The 16,854-nt window shown below is 41.6% G+C and overlaps 1 protein-coding gene across 1 annotated transcript in view; it reads left to right on the top strand.

Annotated features, from left to right (window-relative positions):
- Window positions 1-16,854, top strand: part of LOC112223274 (cadherin-23-like) — a 136,174-nt gene that overhangs the window by 62,145 nt on the left and 57,175 nt on the right. Inside the window, exons 13-14 of the mRNA XM_042305198.1 lie at window positions 8,112-8,228; window positions 8,517-8,741. Coding sequence (XP_042161132.1) covers window positions 8,112-8,228; window positions 8,517-8,741 — 342 coding nt within the window. The remainder of the gene's footprint in view (window positions 1-8,111; window positions 8,229-8,516; window positions 8,742-16,854) is intronic.

Genomic DNA, 16,854 nt, shown 5'->3' on the forward strand with positions numbered 1-16,854 from the left:
GTGATGTACTGAGCTGTACACACTACCCTTTGTAGTGCCTTGACGTCGGAGGCTGAGCAGTTGCCATACCAGGCAGTAATGCAACCAGTCAAGATGCTCTCGATGGTACAGCTGTAGAACCTTTTAAGGATCCATGCCAAATCTTTTCTCCTCCTGAGGGGGAATAGGTTTTGTTGTGCACTCTTCACGACAGAACAGATTATATGGGACTGATTATAATTTGTTTGTAAACTATTAGAAATGTAGCTTAAAACCTCTTTGGGATAGGGGGCAGCATTTTCACTTTTGGATAAATAGCGTGCCCAATTTCAACTTCCTGCTACTCATGCCAAGAATATAAGATATGCATATTATAAGTATATTTGGATATAAAACACTCTGAAGTTTCTAAAACTGTTTCAATCATGTCTGTGAGTATAACAGAACTTATGTAGCAGGCAAAACCCCGAGGACTAACCATTCAAAATTATTTATTTTTGAGGTCACTGTCTGTTCAATGGGTTCTCATGGGGAAACGATATTTCTTAGGCACTTGTTTGCAGTTCCTACCGCTTCCACTGGATGTCACCAGTCTTCGGAATTTGGTTGAGGTTATTCCTTTGTGCAATGAAGAAGTACGGCCATCTTGGAAAAGGGTAACGCTGTTGAGAGTTGGGCAAGACTTGAAAAGTAGCGTTAGTTTCCTCTCGTCCTCTATTGAAAACAGATAGACCCGTCTTCAATTTGATTGATTATTAATGTTTAAAAATACCTTAAGTTGTATTACAAAAGTATTTTGAAATGTTTTGGCAAAGTTTACAGGTAACTTTTGAGATATTTTGTAGTGACTGCGCAAATTGGAAGCTGTTTTTTTCTGGAGAAAACGTGCCAAATAAATGGACATTTTGGATATATAATGGATGGAATTAATCGAACAAAAGGACCATTTGTGATGTTTATGGGACATATTGGAGTGCCAACAAAAGAAGCTCGTCAAAGGTAAGGCATGATTTATATTTTATTTCTGCGTTTTGTGTAGCGCCTGCAGGGTTGAAATATGCTACTCTCTTTGTTTACTGTTGTGCTATCATCAGATAGTAGCATCTTATGCTTTTGCCGAAAAGCCTTTTATATTTTTTTGAATTTGCCACCCTGCATTTTCCCTGGCTTGTGGCCAAGTGAGATGCGACTGTCCCCCTATCCTAGAGAGGTTAATTAAATTGATTAATATTATTGTGTTTCTCTTCCAAGAAAAACTAGAATGCATTTTACAGTAGCCTATGTAGGCCTCAGGGTTTCCATTCGGAAAATGTGGCATTGTATAACGTGACCGGTCTGGATTAGTCCTAGACTACTAAGCGACTGCGAGTGAAGAGCAAACTAATCCTAACATTTCCACACCGTAATTGTAGGCTAACCAATACCCAAACAGAGATTCAGTGAAAATAAAATGTGATTGATTAATCAAGACCTGTCCCCATGCTTGTCTAAAGCAGCACGAAATGGTCCTTAATAGTTGACCAAATGCAGGTAGACTATTGCTTCAAATCCTATTATAACAATTGGATGACTTTGGGTGTTTCAGTAAGCAACAATTTGTTGCCTTCAATTGCATTATCTTACTTTATTCCAATATTTCTGTCATTCAATTTTATTTATTCCCATAGTAATTCGTTATGGATCCATCACGATGTGGTTAGAAAACAGTGCATTTGGTGGGCTATGCAAAAGAGATGGGAGAAGTGACATGCCTCACAAACATCCATTAATACATTTAAAGTCCTTAAACTCAGCAAGAGTCTATTGTCCTGCTGATAGCCCATCAAGGGTGGATGGCTTCTTTTGTTTTCCAATTTATTGGAAAGGCTGCTAAACCATTTACACTTGGCCCACAAAATTGTTGCATACTTACAATACAGTGCACTTTCACTCCATTCTCTGCCCGACTCTCTACCAATGCCACCAGATTGTTCTGTAATAGGGGGCCTGTGATCTGTGGTCTGTGATATTGAGTTAGAAATGTACATCTTTAGAGTACATTGAAAGTTTGCTCTTTTTTGGCTATTAGGCTACACTTTACAATAGAGCTCAACACAGACTGGCCGCAGCATCTATCAGCAGTCTAAACTGTGGCAGAAATTGTTGGAGTTTTCAGACCAAGCAGAGCTATTAGACTATCCTTTTGTAAATTAATGGAGGTGAGAATGTTTCAGTCAGTATCTCTCCTATTGCGCTAGAGTCCTGCATCAGGCAAAAAAAAAAATCAGCTGGAGGGTGGTCCCAGAGTTGAGAGAGAACTTGGGTAAATACAATGGCGCAATTACGCTTGACATGTGGACTGACAATTTTGGAAAAATAGGATTCTTGTGCCTGACAGCACATTACATAATGAAGAGTGGCTGTTATCCACCACGGAGTGGGACAGTGCAGCTCAAAACTGCAAATAAAATAAGGCCAGCTATTATGAAAGAATAATGGTGGATCTTGTTGATTTCCTCTATCACTTCAAGAGGCCTACTGTCCACCTGGTAATTGTGTGGTTCCAAAGGATAAAGCGTCACCTTCAGATGGATGTGTGGTTTCAGAGAGAAGCCAGCTGCGAGCCTGCGACCAGGCATGGTGGAAGACATTGTTTTCCTGCACAGCAATTTGAAGAAATCCAGTGATGAATGGACTGATTTTGAAGTTATTGTTTTAGTATATTTATTTGTTGTCTAATATTAGAAGGCTACTTAAAACCTCTTAAGGATCCGCCCTTTAAAAAAAAAATATCTTCCTGAAATGACATACTAAAATCTAACTGCCTGTAGCTCAGGCCTTGAAGCAAGGATATGCATATTCTTGGTACCATTTGATGAGAAACACTTTGAAGTTTGTGGAAATATGAAAAGAATGTAGGAGAATATAACACAATAGATCTGGTAAAAGATAACACAAAGAAACAATCAACCGTTCTTTTGTATTCTTATTTGTACCATAATCTTTGAAATGCAAGAGAAAGGTCATAATGTATTATTCCCGCCCCTGGTGCAATACACATTTTGGCCACTAGACGACAGCAGTGTATGTGCAAAGTTGTAGAATGATCCAAAGAACCATTACATTCTGTTAAAAATGTATCAAGACTGCCCAAATATGTCTAATTTGTTTATTAATAACTCTTTATGTTCAGAATTGTGCACTCTCCTCAAACAATAGCATGGTATTATTTCACTGTAATAGCTACTGTAAATTGGACCGTTCAGTTAGATTAACAAGAATTGAAGCTTTCTGCCAATATCAGACATGTTACTTACAACCTCATGCTAATCGCATTAGCCTACGTTAGCTCAACCGTCCCATGGAAGGGACACTGATTCCGAATAAGTTTTTAAAGCAATTAGACTTGTCAAAGTGCCACATTGCATTGTGAAAACATACAGTGGGGACATAACCTGCAAAATCGTCAGTGTTTCCTACTTACAAAGCATGTAGAGGTGTGTAATTTTTTATCATAGGTACACTTCATCTGTGAGAGATGGAATCTAAAACAAAAATCCAGAATATCACATTGTATGATTTTTTGCATTTTATTGCATGACATAAGTATTTGATCACCTACCAACCAGTAAGAATTCCGGGCTCTCACAGACCTGTTCGTTTTTCTTTAAGAAGCCCTCCTGTTCTCCACTCAAGACCAGTATTAACTGCACCTGTTTGAACTCGTAACCTGTATAAAAGACACCTGTCCACACACTCAATCAAACAGACTCCAACCTCTCCACAATGGCCAAGACAAGAAAGCTGTGTAAGGACATCAGGGATAAAATTGCAGACCTGCACAAGGCTGGGATGGGCTACAGGACAATAAGGCAAGCAGCTTGGTGAGAAGGCAACAACTGTTGGCGCAATTATTAGAAAATGGAAGAAGGTCAAGATGACGGTCATTAACCCTCGGTCTGGGGCTCCATGCAATATCTCACCTTGTGGGGCATCAATGATCATGAGGAAGGTGAGGGATCAGCCCAGAACTACACGGCAGGACCTGGTCAATGACCTGAAGAGAGCTGGGACCACAGTCTCAAAGAAAAACATTAGTAACACACTAAACCGTCATGGATTAAAATCCCCCTGCTCAAGCCAGCGCATGTCCAGGCCCGTCTGAAGTTTGCCAATGACCATCTGGATGATCCAGAGGAGGAATGGGAGAAGGTCATGTGGTCTGATGAGTCAAAAATAGAGCTTTTTGGTCTAAACTCCACTCGCCGTGTTTGGAGGAAGAAGAAGGATGAGTACAACCCCAAGAACACAATCCCAACCGTGAAGCATGGACATGGAAACATCATTCTTTGGGGATGCTTTTCTGCAAAGGGGACAGGACGACTGCACCATATTGAGGGGAGGGTGGATGGGGCCATGTATCGCGAGATCTTGGCCAACAACCTCCTTCCCTCAGTAAGAGCATTGAAGATGGGTCGTGGCATGAAAACGACCCAAAACACACAGCCAGGGCAACTAAGGAGTGGCTCCATAAGAAGCATCTCAAGGTCCTGGAGTGGCCTAGCCAGTCTCCAGACCTGAACCCAATAGAAAATCTTTGGAGGGAGCTTAAAGTCCTATTGCACAGCGACAGCCCCGAAACATGAAGGATCTTGAGAAGGTCTGTATGGAGGAGTGGGCCAAAATCCCTGCTGCAGTGTGTGCAAAGCTGGTCAAGAACTACAGGAAACGTATGATCTCTGTAATTGCAAACAAAGAGTTCTGTACCAAATATTAAGTTCTGCTTTTCTGATGTATCAAATACTTATGTCATGCAATAAAATTCTAATTAATTACTTAAAAATCATACAATGTGATTTTCTGGATTTTTGTTTTAGATTCCGTCTTTCACAGTTGAAGTGAACCTATGATAAAATTACAGGCATCTACATGCTTTGTAAGTAGGAAAACCTGCAAATCGGCAGTGTATCAAATACTTGTTCTCCTGGCTAAAAAGAAACCATTCCATGAATCTTAATTCATGGAATGGTTTATTTTTAGCCAAATGTTGAATAGACATGCAGACTAATAAATACAGGAAACAGGATCTGGGTCTGGGAAGGTGTGATGTTGTTGATGTTTGTATGTGTATGCTTTGTATTGCCTCAAAATATAAAATGACAAGCAACACACATCTGGTTATCATTATGAATAGGATTTATTTTATTTATTTTGTTTACATTCTTCATTGTAACCACAATGTCACAAATAAATGAACACACACAACATGAGCAGATTACCTTGGTCAAAACAGTTATATTTTAAAGACTATCAGAAAGAATGTTGGTACTTGTTTATTTTGATCCAAAGCCACGAATGAGTGAGTCACTTTACGCTGACAAATATAGCTTTATGCTGCGAAATTGCCTACTAAATAGGCCAAGCCTGAACAAATATATTAAATTGCCTAAATACACTAGTAAAATTCACAAATAAATATAGTAGATCAGGTCTTGAAAATATGGGCAACCTTTTTCCCCTCCCTATCCTTGCTGGACTCTTTCATTCAGTTTCTTCTTCACATCAACAAATAAGGACTCAATGTTTCAGAAACTCACTTCATATAGAGGAGCTATCACTCTTTCACACTGTGGTAAATAAAGTCAGTTTGTTATTTAGAGTTATTTCTTTCTGTTTTTAGAGGGAGAGAAACCAAAAGCCTACCGTGCCTAATTGTCTGTATACCTTAGCCCCACCCATCTCTTTAAGGGTCACATGGGAGGCCATGTACTTAACAACCAAAGATTTCAAGATGAATGGCTGGTTTATACTACAGGTGTGTTTGTAAATTCAATCTGGAGTGTGCTCAGAGTGGGCGCTGGGCATTCATAAACTCAGAGCGTTGTTAGACGCTCTGGTGGAAGACTAGGTTTGATCTGAGCATTCTGACCTAACAACAGCAGTCAAGCACCAAAACTAACTGGCTAATGTTGACTAACTTGCTAGCTACTTCCAGACACGAAGAAGAAAACAGCTCACACTGACCATTTTACTCGTCCTAGCAGAGCTGGTTTGGCTGTGTTGATGTTATCAAGTAGCATTGGTGACTGTAACTGTGCTCATTTTACTGACACCGGTCATATTCAACGGTGTTGAGAATTCGTAAATTCGTCAGTTATTTTGCGCTTTGGCACCCTCAGACACGAGTGCTCTGAAATCGGAGAAAATATCCAGAGCTAATTTACCAGCTATGTCTATCGACAGTTGTCACAGTGACATCATGAACATTCTATTGAAATGGTTAATTGCGTAGTGGAGTTTTTTGTTCAGACATGTAGCTAGCTAGCTAAACAATGAGCCATAATAATGGCTCTGAGATACGAGTCATTTTACTACACAGATAATACACATAATGTTAGCTAGCGAGCCAGCCAGCTAACGTTAGCTAGATAGCTAACAGTACACTTTAACTTGAAATGAAAATGACTTTCTGACAAAATCAGAAATGTGTAATATCAGAAAATGTAGCTAGCTAGACTATCTTACCCATATACATGAATGGACGCTTCTCCCTGTCACGGATGCCATCATTTCCCTTAGCTTGAAGACGTAATCCAGAGACAGGTGTTTTATATAATAGCCTTCTGTGTGTTCTCTTTTCGACTCCCTATGCATATTTGCAATCAAACGCCAGAATGTTCTCCATCTCCTTAACTATCATATTCTAATTCCACTGAGCATTCCACAGATTTCAAAATTTGGTCCTCCATAAAGTGGAGAGGAACCCTTTTGCAGTTCCACTACGGGATATTGTTCAATAAAGCTACTTTAGAAAGGATTACCTACACATAATGACCGGCTCATGTTATACACAGAAGCATGCTACATGGCAGACCAATCTGAACTCATCTCTCGGCATGTCCAGCCCACCCATTATCTCAGTCAATCATGGCTAGCGGGAAGGTTCCTGACTTTTTCCTTGGCTATACCAACTAGGCTCGTAATTAAATAATTGTATTTGTATTTGCAGATGGCATGCACGTTTGTTAAGGTATATGAAAGTTCACATGTACCAGAAGACATTTCTGACAAAAAAAAGCATTTTGATTTAAAAAAAAGTTTATGTTCAAATCGCTCTCCTGTTAACTAGTGACGCGGACACTAGTTCCCTGAAATTAGTCACATATGTTTAAAAGTTACCTTGTCCATTTACCATCTGAGTAAACTTATGTATTTGGCTCGGTCAAATGTAGGGTTAAGCAGCGGTTTCGAGGACACAAATTACACCTAAGTCCTCGACCAGAAAGAATTTTGGCTGGAGATTTTCCATTTTTTAGTCCAGGACTGTGCTCAATCTGTGTCCGGGATAACCTCCCCATAATGTTTAAATTAGTGCAATGGCATGATGTCTTACATGAAAAAACAAGTTTACATGACCAAGTACATTAATGGGGTAAATCTACTCTGAGGTTGTTTTTAGGCTGTTTCAGAGGTTTAATTCTTAATCAACAATGTTCAACAAACATCTTTTGTTGAAGTTCAGTAGATCAATAAAGCTACAGTACACTAGCAGTAGTCAAGCTGCTTATACTGAAGAAACTTGTTAGTGCATGGGTCAAATTAGCTTTAGAATTTCTAATATTTCACTTAAAATGTACTTTGTATTGATTTTTTTATTGACTGAATATATATTCAATTGGGATGTGTTATCTGTAATGGTTATAATAAATTAGTTGCGCACTGTAGGCATATAGGCCTAGATGAAGAAAATGTTCTCGACTTCAGTATAATTTATTGTGGCAGAACCTAAACATTTTTTGTTTGTTCTGTTCATAAATATGGATTCCCTTGTGAAGAAACAGCGCGGATTTGCAGGATTATATGTATTTTTTGCACCCCCACTTTTAGACAGGCACCCATGGTATACAGTATAAGTCAACTGTATGTAAACTGTGTGTGTGTGTCTCTGTGCGTGTGTGTCTGTGCGTGTGTGTCTGTGCGTGTGTGTCTGTGCGTGTGTGTCTGTGCGTGCGTGTGTCTGTGCATGCGTGTGTCTGTGCATGCGTGTGTCTGTGCATGCGTGTGTGTGTCTGTGCGTGTGTGTGTGTGTGTCTGTGTTATATGCTTGTATATGAGAACTGTGAATGTGTGCCTGTGCATGTGTGTTCCCACAGGTGCTGTGTTTGTGCGTAACCCACTCAACAGAGAGCTGGTGGCCACCTTTGAGATTCTTGTGTCGGTGCATGACAACGCCAGTGATGTCATCGACATGTCAGTCAGCGTACCTAATGGTGAGTCTTCATCTAAAATCACCCTAATTCAATTTTTTTAAAGAATTGTTTGGTATTCCATCACCATTTTGTGGCCCTATATGTCTCTCAAGATTCAACACTTTGTCAAACTAACAGAAGTAGATAGGAATTGACTTACTGCAGCTCATGATAAAACCAAGCATACTTACCTTACAAACAAACCTCAATCAGTACAATAGACTCAAAATAGGTTGAACGACAATGCTCTTAATCTCTCCTGTCTCATTACAATAATAACCCTCTCAATTACCGCTCAACCATTAACAGCGAGACTGATAGTGAACGTGCTGGATGTGAATGACAACGCCCCGCGGTTCAGACCCTTTGGAGTGGCCAACTTCTCAGAGAAGATTCTGGAAGGCGCTCAGCCAGGCACCACTCTGCTGTCCGTGTCAGCTGTGGACCCAGACAAAGGCCCTAACGGACAGGTCATCTACCAGCTGCTACACCTGCCCAGAGGGGACTACCTCAGACTGGAGGACCCATCAACTGGTATAACACACACACACACACACACACAAATCTCAATCAAAAAGGGCACATCATAACTTTTTAAGACACACACATTTGATTTACTATGTAACAGGAACAACACAAATTGTACCCCTTGTAAAAATACAACCTTAGTCCAAACACCAAGCAACCTCAACAATAGATTTTAGCCTTTTGGTATAATGGTTTTCTCCAACACCCTACTCAACAAATTGGATGCAGTCTATCACAGTGCCATCCATACATTTTGTCACCAAAGCCCCATATACTACCCACCACTGCAACCTGTACGCTCTCGTTGGCTGGCCCTCGCTTCATACTCGTCGCCAAAACCACTGGATCCAGGTCATCTGCAAAACCCTGCTAGGTAAAGTCCCCCCTTATCTCAGCTCACTGGTCAACATAGCATCACCCACCTGCAGCACGCGCTCCAGCAGGTATATCTCTCTGGTCATCCTCAAAACCAATTCTTTCTTTGGCTGCCTCTCCTTCCAGTTCTCTGCTGCCAATGACTGGAACGAACTACAGAAATCTCTGAAACTGGAAACACTTATCTTCCTCACTAGCTTTAAGCACCAGCTGTCAGAGCAGCTCACAGATCACTGCACCTGGACATAGCCAGTCTATAAATACCCGAAACAACTATCTCTTCTCCTTCCCCTTTCAGAGATTTTTGTAGTTTGTTCCAGTCATTGGCAGCAGAGAACTGGAAGGAGAGGCGGCCAAAGAAAGAATTGGTTTTGGGGGTGACTAGAGAGATAAACCTGCTGGAGCGTGTGCTACAGGTAATATATAAATAAAGGTGAAATAAATAAAAAATATATATATAACCACCTGGTACGTCAACTGCACCGCCCACAACCGCAGTGCTCTCCAGAGGGTGGTGCGGTCTGCACAACGCATCAATGGGGCAAACAACCTGCCCTCCAGGACACCTACAGCACCCAATGTCACAGGAAGGCCAAAAAGATCATCAAGGACAACAATCACCTGAGTCACTGCCTGTTCACCCCGCTACCATCCAGAAGGCGGGGCCAGTACAGGTGCATGAACGCTGGGCCCGAGAGACTGAAAAACAGCTTCTATCTCAAGGCCATCAGACTGTTAAACAGCCATCACTAGCAGAAAGAGGCTGCTGCCTCCATGCAGACTTGAAATAATCGGCCACTTTAATAAATGGAACACTAGTCACCTAAATAATGTCACTTTAACCATTTTTACATATTTTGCATTACTCATCTCATGTGACTATACTGTATTCTATACTATATATTGCATCTTAGACTATGCTGCTCTGTCATTGCTCATCCATATATTTATATATTTTTTATTCTTATTCCATTCCTTATTCCATTAGCTATTTGTTGTGGAATTGTTAGATATTGCTGCACTGTTGGAACTAAATGCACAAGCATTTCGCTACACTCGCAATAACATCTGCTAACCATGTGTATGTGACCAATAAAATGTGATTAGATTTGTTTCTTCTTCAATCCAAAAAGTATTATGGTACATTTCGGCTCAGTTGTAATCCAGAGAGGTTAGAGGAATTATCTAGATCCTCTATGAGGCTGTGCAGGGATCCAAAGTATGGATATAAAAGAAAAGATGAGTCGTCAGCGTACAACACCTTTGTTTTTAAGCCCTGGATTTCTATCCCCTTGATATTATTATTGTATCTAATTTCAATAGCTAACATTTCAATGGCCATTGTAGTGGCTTCCTTTCATCTTTACCATAGCCACTGCCCAAGCCTGAAGCGGGGTTGTTTGGTACGCATACAGTCCACACTCAAGGTTTCCAAACGGCCAAACATTCAATGACATCCAAGGATATGGTGCAACAAAAATGTTTATTCTTCTTATATCTAACAAATAAATGATTCTCCAATCAACTTAAAGCATAGAATACTTGATATGGAAAATATATATTATGACCCGTCTGTATGTCTGTATGTCTGTATGGTCAAAAAACTATAACGCTCCCGCATCTAGCAAGGACTCCCTCCCCCGAAGGCCCAACTTCCTGCCTTTATCCTAACACATTTACCACAATACAATGAATGGGCAAGAGGGGGGGGGGGCAAAAACTGAGTTACACTAACGAATGAATATATCTCAATCAGGAAAATATAAATCATAAAGGTACGTACCTAATATTTCATCATGTACATTAATATTTCATATATTTACACAAATATACATGGAGCTCAGTATGTTCAGTCTTTTATACATATATGTCCAAATCGGCTCTAACATACCAGCCCCTAATTTTTGACTGCACTGAATGCACAACAATTACTTAATATTCAAACGTAGAGCCAACACACAAAACATTCTATACCAGAGCACTATTACAGTTCATAGCTATATACAAATATACAAGGTGCCATGTAGGAAAATAGTCCATAGATCTCAGTCTGAGTTGAAGTGGAAAGGTGTTCAACTTCCAAAAATGTCAAGAGTTTGACGTCCAAAAATGTATGACTATGACATCAAAGAATGTAAGAGTACGACATCAACGAATCAGAGGTGCACGTGATTCTAAGATGGAGCACTGTGTGTGTGTGTGTGTGTGTCACTCCGTCACCTCAAGGAGCAGACAGAGTTTATTGATAGGTCTCTGTAAAATATTGGTCTTAGTCTTAACCATGACGCGCCGGACAAGACCTTTGGCCCCTGGCAAAGCCTCCACCACACGCCCCATTAGCCAAGAGTTCCTTGCGGCGGTGTCATCGACAATGACCACAAGATCACCAGGACTGAAGTTTCTCTTAGTTTTGTTCTACTTGTTCCGCTCCTGCATAAGTGGAAGATACTCCTTGATCCATCTCTTCCAGAAGAGGTCAGTGATATATTGTACTTGCTTCCATCTCCTTCGTGAGTATAGGTCACTTCTCTGGAATAGCTTTCAGATGAAGCAGATGGTTCGGAGTCAGGGGTTCTAGATCATTAGGGTCATTTGTTACAGTAGTGATTGGTCTGTCGTTCATAATCGCCTCAACTTCACACACGGCTGTCTGCAAAGCCTCATCATCCAGTACTTGCTCTTTAAGGACTGAATATAGGATATTTTTCACCAGTCGGATCAACCTCTCCCATACCCCCCCATGGTGGGCTCCAGGGGGAGGGTTGAATGACCATGTCACTCCTTCCTTCAGTAATTCATTTTGAATCTTGTTGTGATCCAGCTCTTTCAGAGCTTCTCCTAGCTCTCTGGTAGTTCCAACAAAGTTGGTGCCATTGTCTGTTCTGATACTTGTTACTGGGCCCCTTCGACAGATGAACCTGCAATGATGCAGGAATCAGTATCCAGATTACTAGCAACTTCTAGATGGACAGCTCGACTCACAAGGCAAGTAAAGATCACACCATACCGATTCACATGAACGCGGCCTCGCTTAACCTCTATGGGGCCGAAGTAATCTATGCCCACATGGGTGAAAGGCAGCAGATCAGGTGACACCCGATCTTGTGGAAGGTCGGCCATCTTCTGTTCTCCAGCTCTAGCTTGCATCCGCCTGCAGAAGACACAGCTCTTAAGGATCTTCCTTGCTAAGGAGTTGGCACAGGGTATCCAATATCGCTGGCGAAGTCTAGAAAGCATGTGACCTCTCCCAGAGTGGCCAACCTGCTCATGGATGTGGTGTAAGATCAGTCTGGAGATGTAGGAGTCTTTGGGGAGGATCATAGGATACTTTAGTTCCGTAGGCATAGCAGCTTTGCTTAACCTTCCTCCTACTCTCAGAATGCCATTGTCAACAATTGGATCAAGTTTACAGATTGAGCCGCTTCTCTTGGCACATTGTTTTCCTTTCACAACTAGTGCAATTTCTTGTTTAAAGTGGTGTAGTTGCTCAAATCGAATGATGACCTTTTCTGCTTCATCTAGGTCATCGACAGACAGACTCTTTTCCAAACGTCAGTTTGAACTTGTCGATTTGTTCCTTCAGTGAGTTTGTCAGACTCTGATCTGATCTTGGATCAGTTTGAGAGAGAATTTTCATTTTCTGGCTCTGTAGAAGACATTTCTTCAGTTTCAGCATCCAGGAAACTGCTTTCTTCAAGCTGTTCCATGTTGAACAGTACTCAATCAGTTTGCTGGTTGGACTCTTTTCTTCCACACTTGTACTGTTTACGATTACGTCTTTTCTCACCTCTGGATCATCCGGAGGGATGGAGCTAAGCTCCTCGGGGACTTTCGGCCATTGAGTTTCTGGTTTCTCCAGGAATTCTGGTCCTTTGCGCCATCTCTTTGAGTTCAAAAACATTTCAACATGTAATCCTCTTGAGACATCATCGGCTGGGTTGTGTTTTGGAGTTCAAATACCTCTACTGTTTTGCTTTCGATAGGTCCCGGATAATAGCAACCCTATTAGTCACAAAGTTATGGAATCTCTTGGTATCATTGCGGATGTATTTTAGCACAGACTGGCTGTCCGTCCAAAAAGTTGACTCCTCAAGTCCAATCTGGAGCTCCAACCTTAACATCCTGTCCTCTCGCCAATGTTGCTGCAGCAAGTTCCAGTCTGGGGATTGTCATCTGCTTGTCATCTGCTTGAGTGGAGTCACCCTTGATTTCCCCAGTATGAATGCAATGTGAACCTTTTCCATACCGTTTGTAAACCTAAGGTAGCTTGCCGTGCCATTAACCTTGTTCACTTGCATCACCGAAGTGATGCAGCTGTGCAGTCTTGACTTGACCAAAGTTCTCAGGCATCATACACCTGTCTATCTGGAATCTGGAGAGCTGGTCCAGCTCTGAGAGCCATCTCTGCCATGAAATAGAGTGTTCTTCAGGGATGACTTCGTCCCATCCACACTAATACAAATGGGGCGAGGAAACCTAATGGATCGTAAATAGAGCTAACAGTTGAGAGAATACCTCTTCTTGTAAGGGGTCTGTTCTTGACAGTGACTCAGAAGGTAAACACATCACTTTCAATGTTCCATCGGATTCCAAGTGCTCTTTCAACAGGCAGCATTTCTCTGTCCAGGTCCAGTACTTTTATCTGCTTGGCTTTGTGTTCATCAGGGATAGAAACCAGCAGAGTGCGGCTGTTGCTGACCCACTTGGTCAATTTGAACCCACCCTGAGAGCACACATCACTGAGGTTTTTTGTGAGAGCTATGGCTTGTTCTTCTGTGGCCACTGACTTGAGGCAGTCATCAACATAGAAGTTGGACTTGACTGTTTGAATCACCTCTTCATCGTACCTCTCACAGTTGTCTTCTGCAGTCTTTACCAGTGCAAAGTTTGCACAACTTGGAGAGAATATACAGTGCCTTGCGAAAGTATTCGGCCCCCTTGAACTTTGCGACCTTTTGCCACATTTCAGGCTTCAAACATAAAGATATAAAACTGTATTTTTTTGTGAAGAATCAACAACAAGTGGGACACAATCATGAAGTGGAATGACATTTATTGGATATTTCAAACTTTTTTAACAAATCAAAAACTGAAAAATTGGGCGTGCAAAATTATTCAGCCCCCATAAGTTAATACTTTGTAGCGCCACCTTTTGCTGCGATTACAGCTGTAAGTCACTAGGGGTATGTCTCTATCTGTTTTGCACATCGAGAGACTGAAATTTTTTCCCATTCCTCCTTGCAAAACAGCTCGAGCTCAGTGAGGTTGGATGGAGAGCATTTGTGAACAGCAGTTTTCAGTTCTTTCCACAGATTCTCGATTGGATTCAGGTCTGGACTTTGACTTGGCCATTCTAACACCTGGATATGTTTATTTTTGAACCATTCCATTGTAGATTTTGCTTTATGTTTTGGATCATTGTCTTGTTGGAAGACAAATCTCCATCCCAGTCTCAGGTCTTTTGCAGACTCCATCAGGTTTTCTTCCAGAATGGTCCTGTATTTGGCTCCATCCATCTTCCCATCAATTTTAACCATCTTCCCTGTCCCTGCTGAAGAAAAGCTGGCCCAAACCATGATGCTGCCACCACCATGTTTGACAGTGGGGATGGTTTGTTCAGGGTGATGAGCTGTGTTGCTTTTACGCCAAACATAACGTTTTGCATTGTTGCCAAAAAGTTCAATTTTGGTTTCATCTGACCAGAGCACCTTCTTCCACATGTTTGGTGTGTCTCCCAGGTGGCTTGTGGCAAACTTTAAACGACACTTTTTATGGATATCTTTAAGAAATGGCTTTCTTCTTGCCCCTCTTCCATAAAGGCCAGATTTGTGCAATATACGACTGATTGTTGTCCTATGGACAGAGTCTCCCACCTCAGCTGTAGATCTCTGCAGTTCATCCAGAGTGATCATGGGCCTCTTGGCTGCATCTCTGATCAGTCTTCTCCTTGTATGAGCTGAAAGTTTAGAGGGACGGCCAGATCTTGGTAGATTTGCAGTGGTCTGATACTCCTTCCATTTCAATATTATCGCTTGCACAGTGCTCCTTGGGATGTTTAAAGCTTGGGAAATCTTTTTGTATCCAAATCTGGCTTTAAACTTCTTCACAACAGTATCTCGGACCTGCCTGGTGTGTTCCTTGTTCTTCGTGATGCTCTCTGCGCTTTTAACGGACCTCTGAGACTATCACAGTGCAGGTGCATTTATACGGAGACTTGATTACACACAGGTGGATTGTATTTATCATCATTAGTCATTTAGGTCAACATTGGATCATTCAGAGATCCTCACTGAACTTCTGGAGAGAGTTTGCTGCACTGAAAGTAAAGGGTGAAATTTTGCACGCCCAATTTTTCAGTTTTTGATTTGTTAAAATAAATTGAAATATCCAATAAATGTCGTTCCACTTCGTGATTGTGTCCCACTTGTTGTTGATTCTTTACAAAAAAATACAGTTTTATATCTTTGAAGCCTGAAATGTGGCAAAAGGTCGCAAAGTTCAAGGGGGCCGAATACTTTCGCAAGGCACTGTTGCACCGAAAAGATGAACCGTCATTCTGTACTCCTCCAATCTTTTGTTAGTATCACCGTCCGGCCACCATAGGAATTGTAGGAAGTCTAAGTAATCTTCACGGACACGTACTTGATGGAACATTCCTTCGATGTCTGCCATCATGGCAATGTGCTCTTGCCAAAATCTTAGCAAAACTCCTATAAGCGTGTTTGCCAGGTCAGGGCCTTGAAGGAGTTCACTGTTAATAGATGTACCTTTATAGGATGATGAACAGTCAAACACCACTCGTATCGTTCCTTTGCGCTTATGGTGAACGCCATGGTGTGGTATGTACCATACCTTGCTTTTCTCTCTGAGGAGCTGCTCGTGGTACCTTCTCGGCGTAACCTTTTGTTATCATCTCTTCAATGAAGCCTTTGTACTCTGCAGCGTAACCTTTGTCCTTCTTGAACTTCCTGATAATATTTAGAGCCCGCTGCTTTGCCATGTCACGATTGTTTGGCAGGACTACATCTTTTTTTGCGAAAGGGCAACGGTAAGTAGTAGTGATGGTCTTTGAGGGTTATAGAGCTTGATACGATCTCCATAAACCTACGATCCTCAGCTGACATCTCACTTTTCTCTTCATACCCTCTCTCAGGGAAGTCATGGTTGTACTGATTTACAAGAAGAACCCCCAGGTCGGCCATTGAGATAAGATTGGCCATCACCGTAGGACGCCCAGATTCTTCTGCCATGGTAAAATTGTTAAGAGGACCGTTCATCACCCATCCAAAGAGGGTTTTCACTGCATACGGTCCGTTGCCTTGACTATTTATGATTTTCCAGGGTTCCATTGCCTTTGGAGCATTTACGCCAATCAGGAGTTTGACGTTGGCGTCAATTTCCTTCAACTGAACCTCTTTCAGGTATGGCCACCTTTTGAGATCTTTCTGAGTGGGAATATTCTCTCTTGTCACTGGGATCTTATTTTGGGTGTAGACCTTTGGTAAAGCAAGAAATGTGTCACCTTCCACATTGCCAATCTCTAATCCAGATATCTCAAAGCTCTTGGTAGGACTCTCCTGCCCCATTGTGCGTAGCAGAATTTCAGTCTCACTGCCTTTAGCTTGCAACTGCCTCATGAGTCTCTCCGTACAAAATGTTGCTGAGCTACCAGAATCGAGAAATGCATAGGTTAACGCAGACTTGCTTCCATTTGCCATCTTTACTTGAACTGGCACAATCGCAA

Source organism: Oncorhynchus tshawytscha, linkage group LG24, assembly GCF_018296145.1.
Source record: "Oncorhynchus tshawytscha isolate Ot180627B linkage group LG24, Otsh_v2.0, whole genome shotgun sequence".
Lineage (NCBI taxonomy): Eukaryota > Metazoa > Chordata > Actinopteri > Salmoniformes > Salmonidae > Oncorhynchus > Oncorhynchus tshawytscha.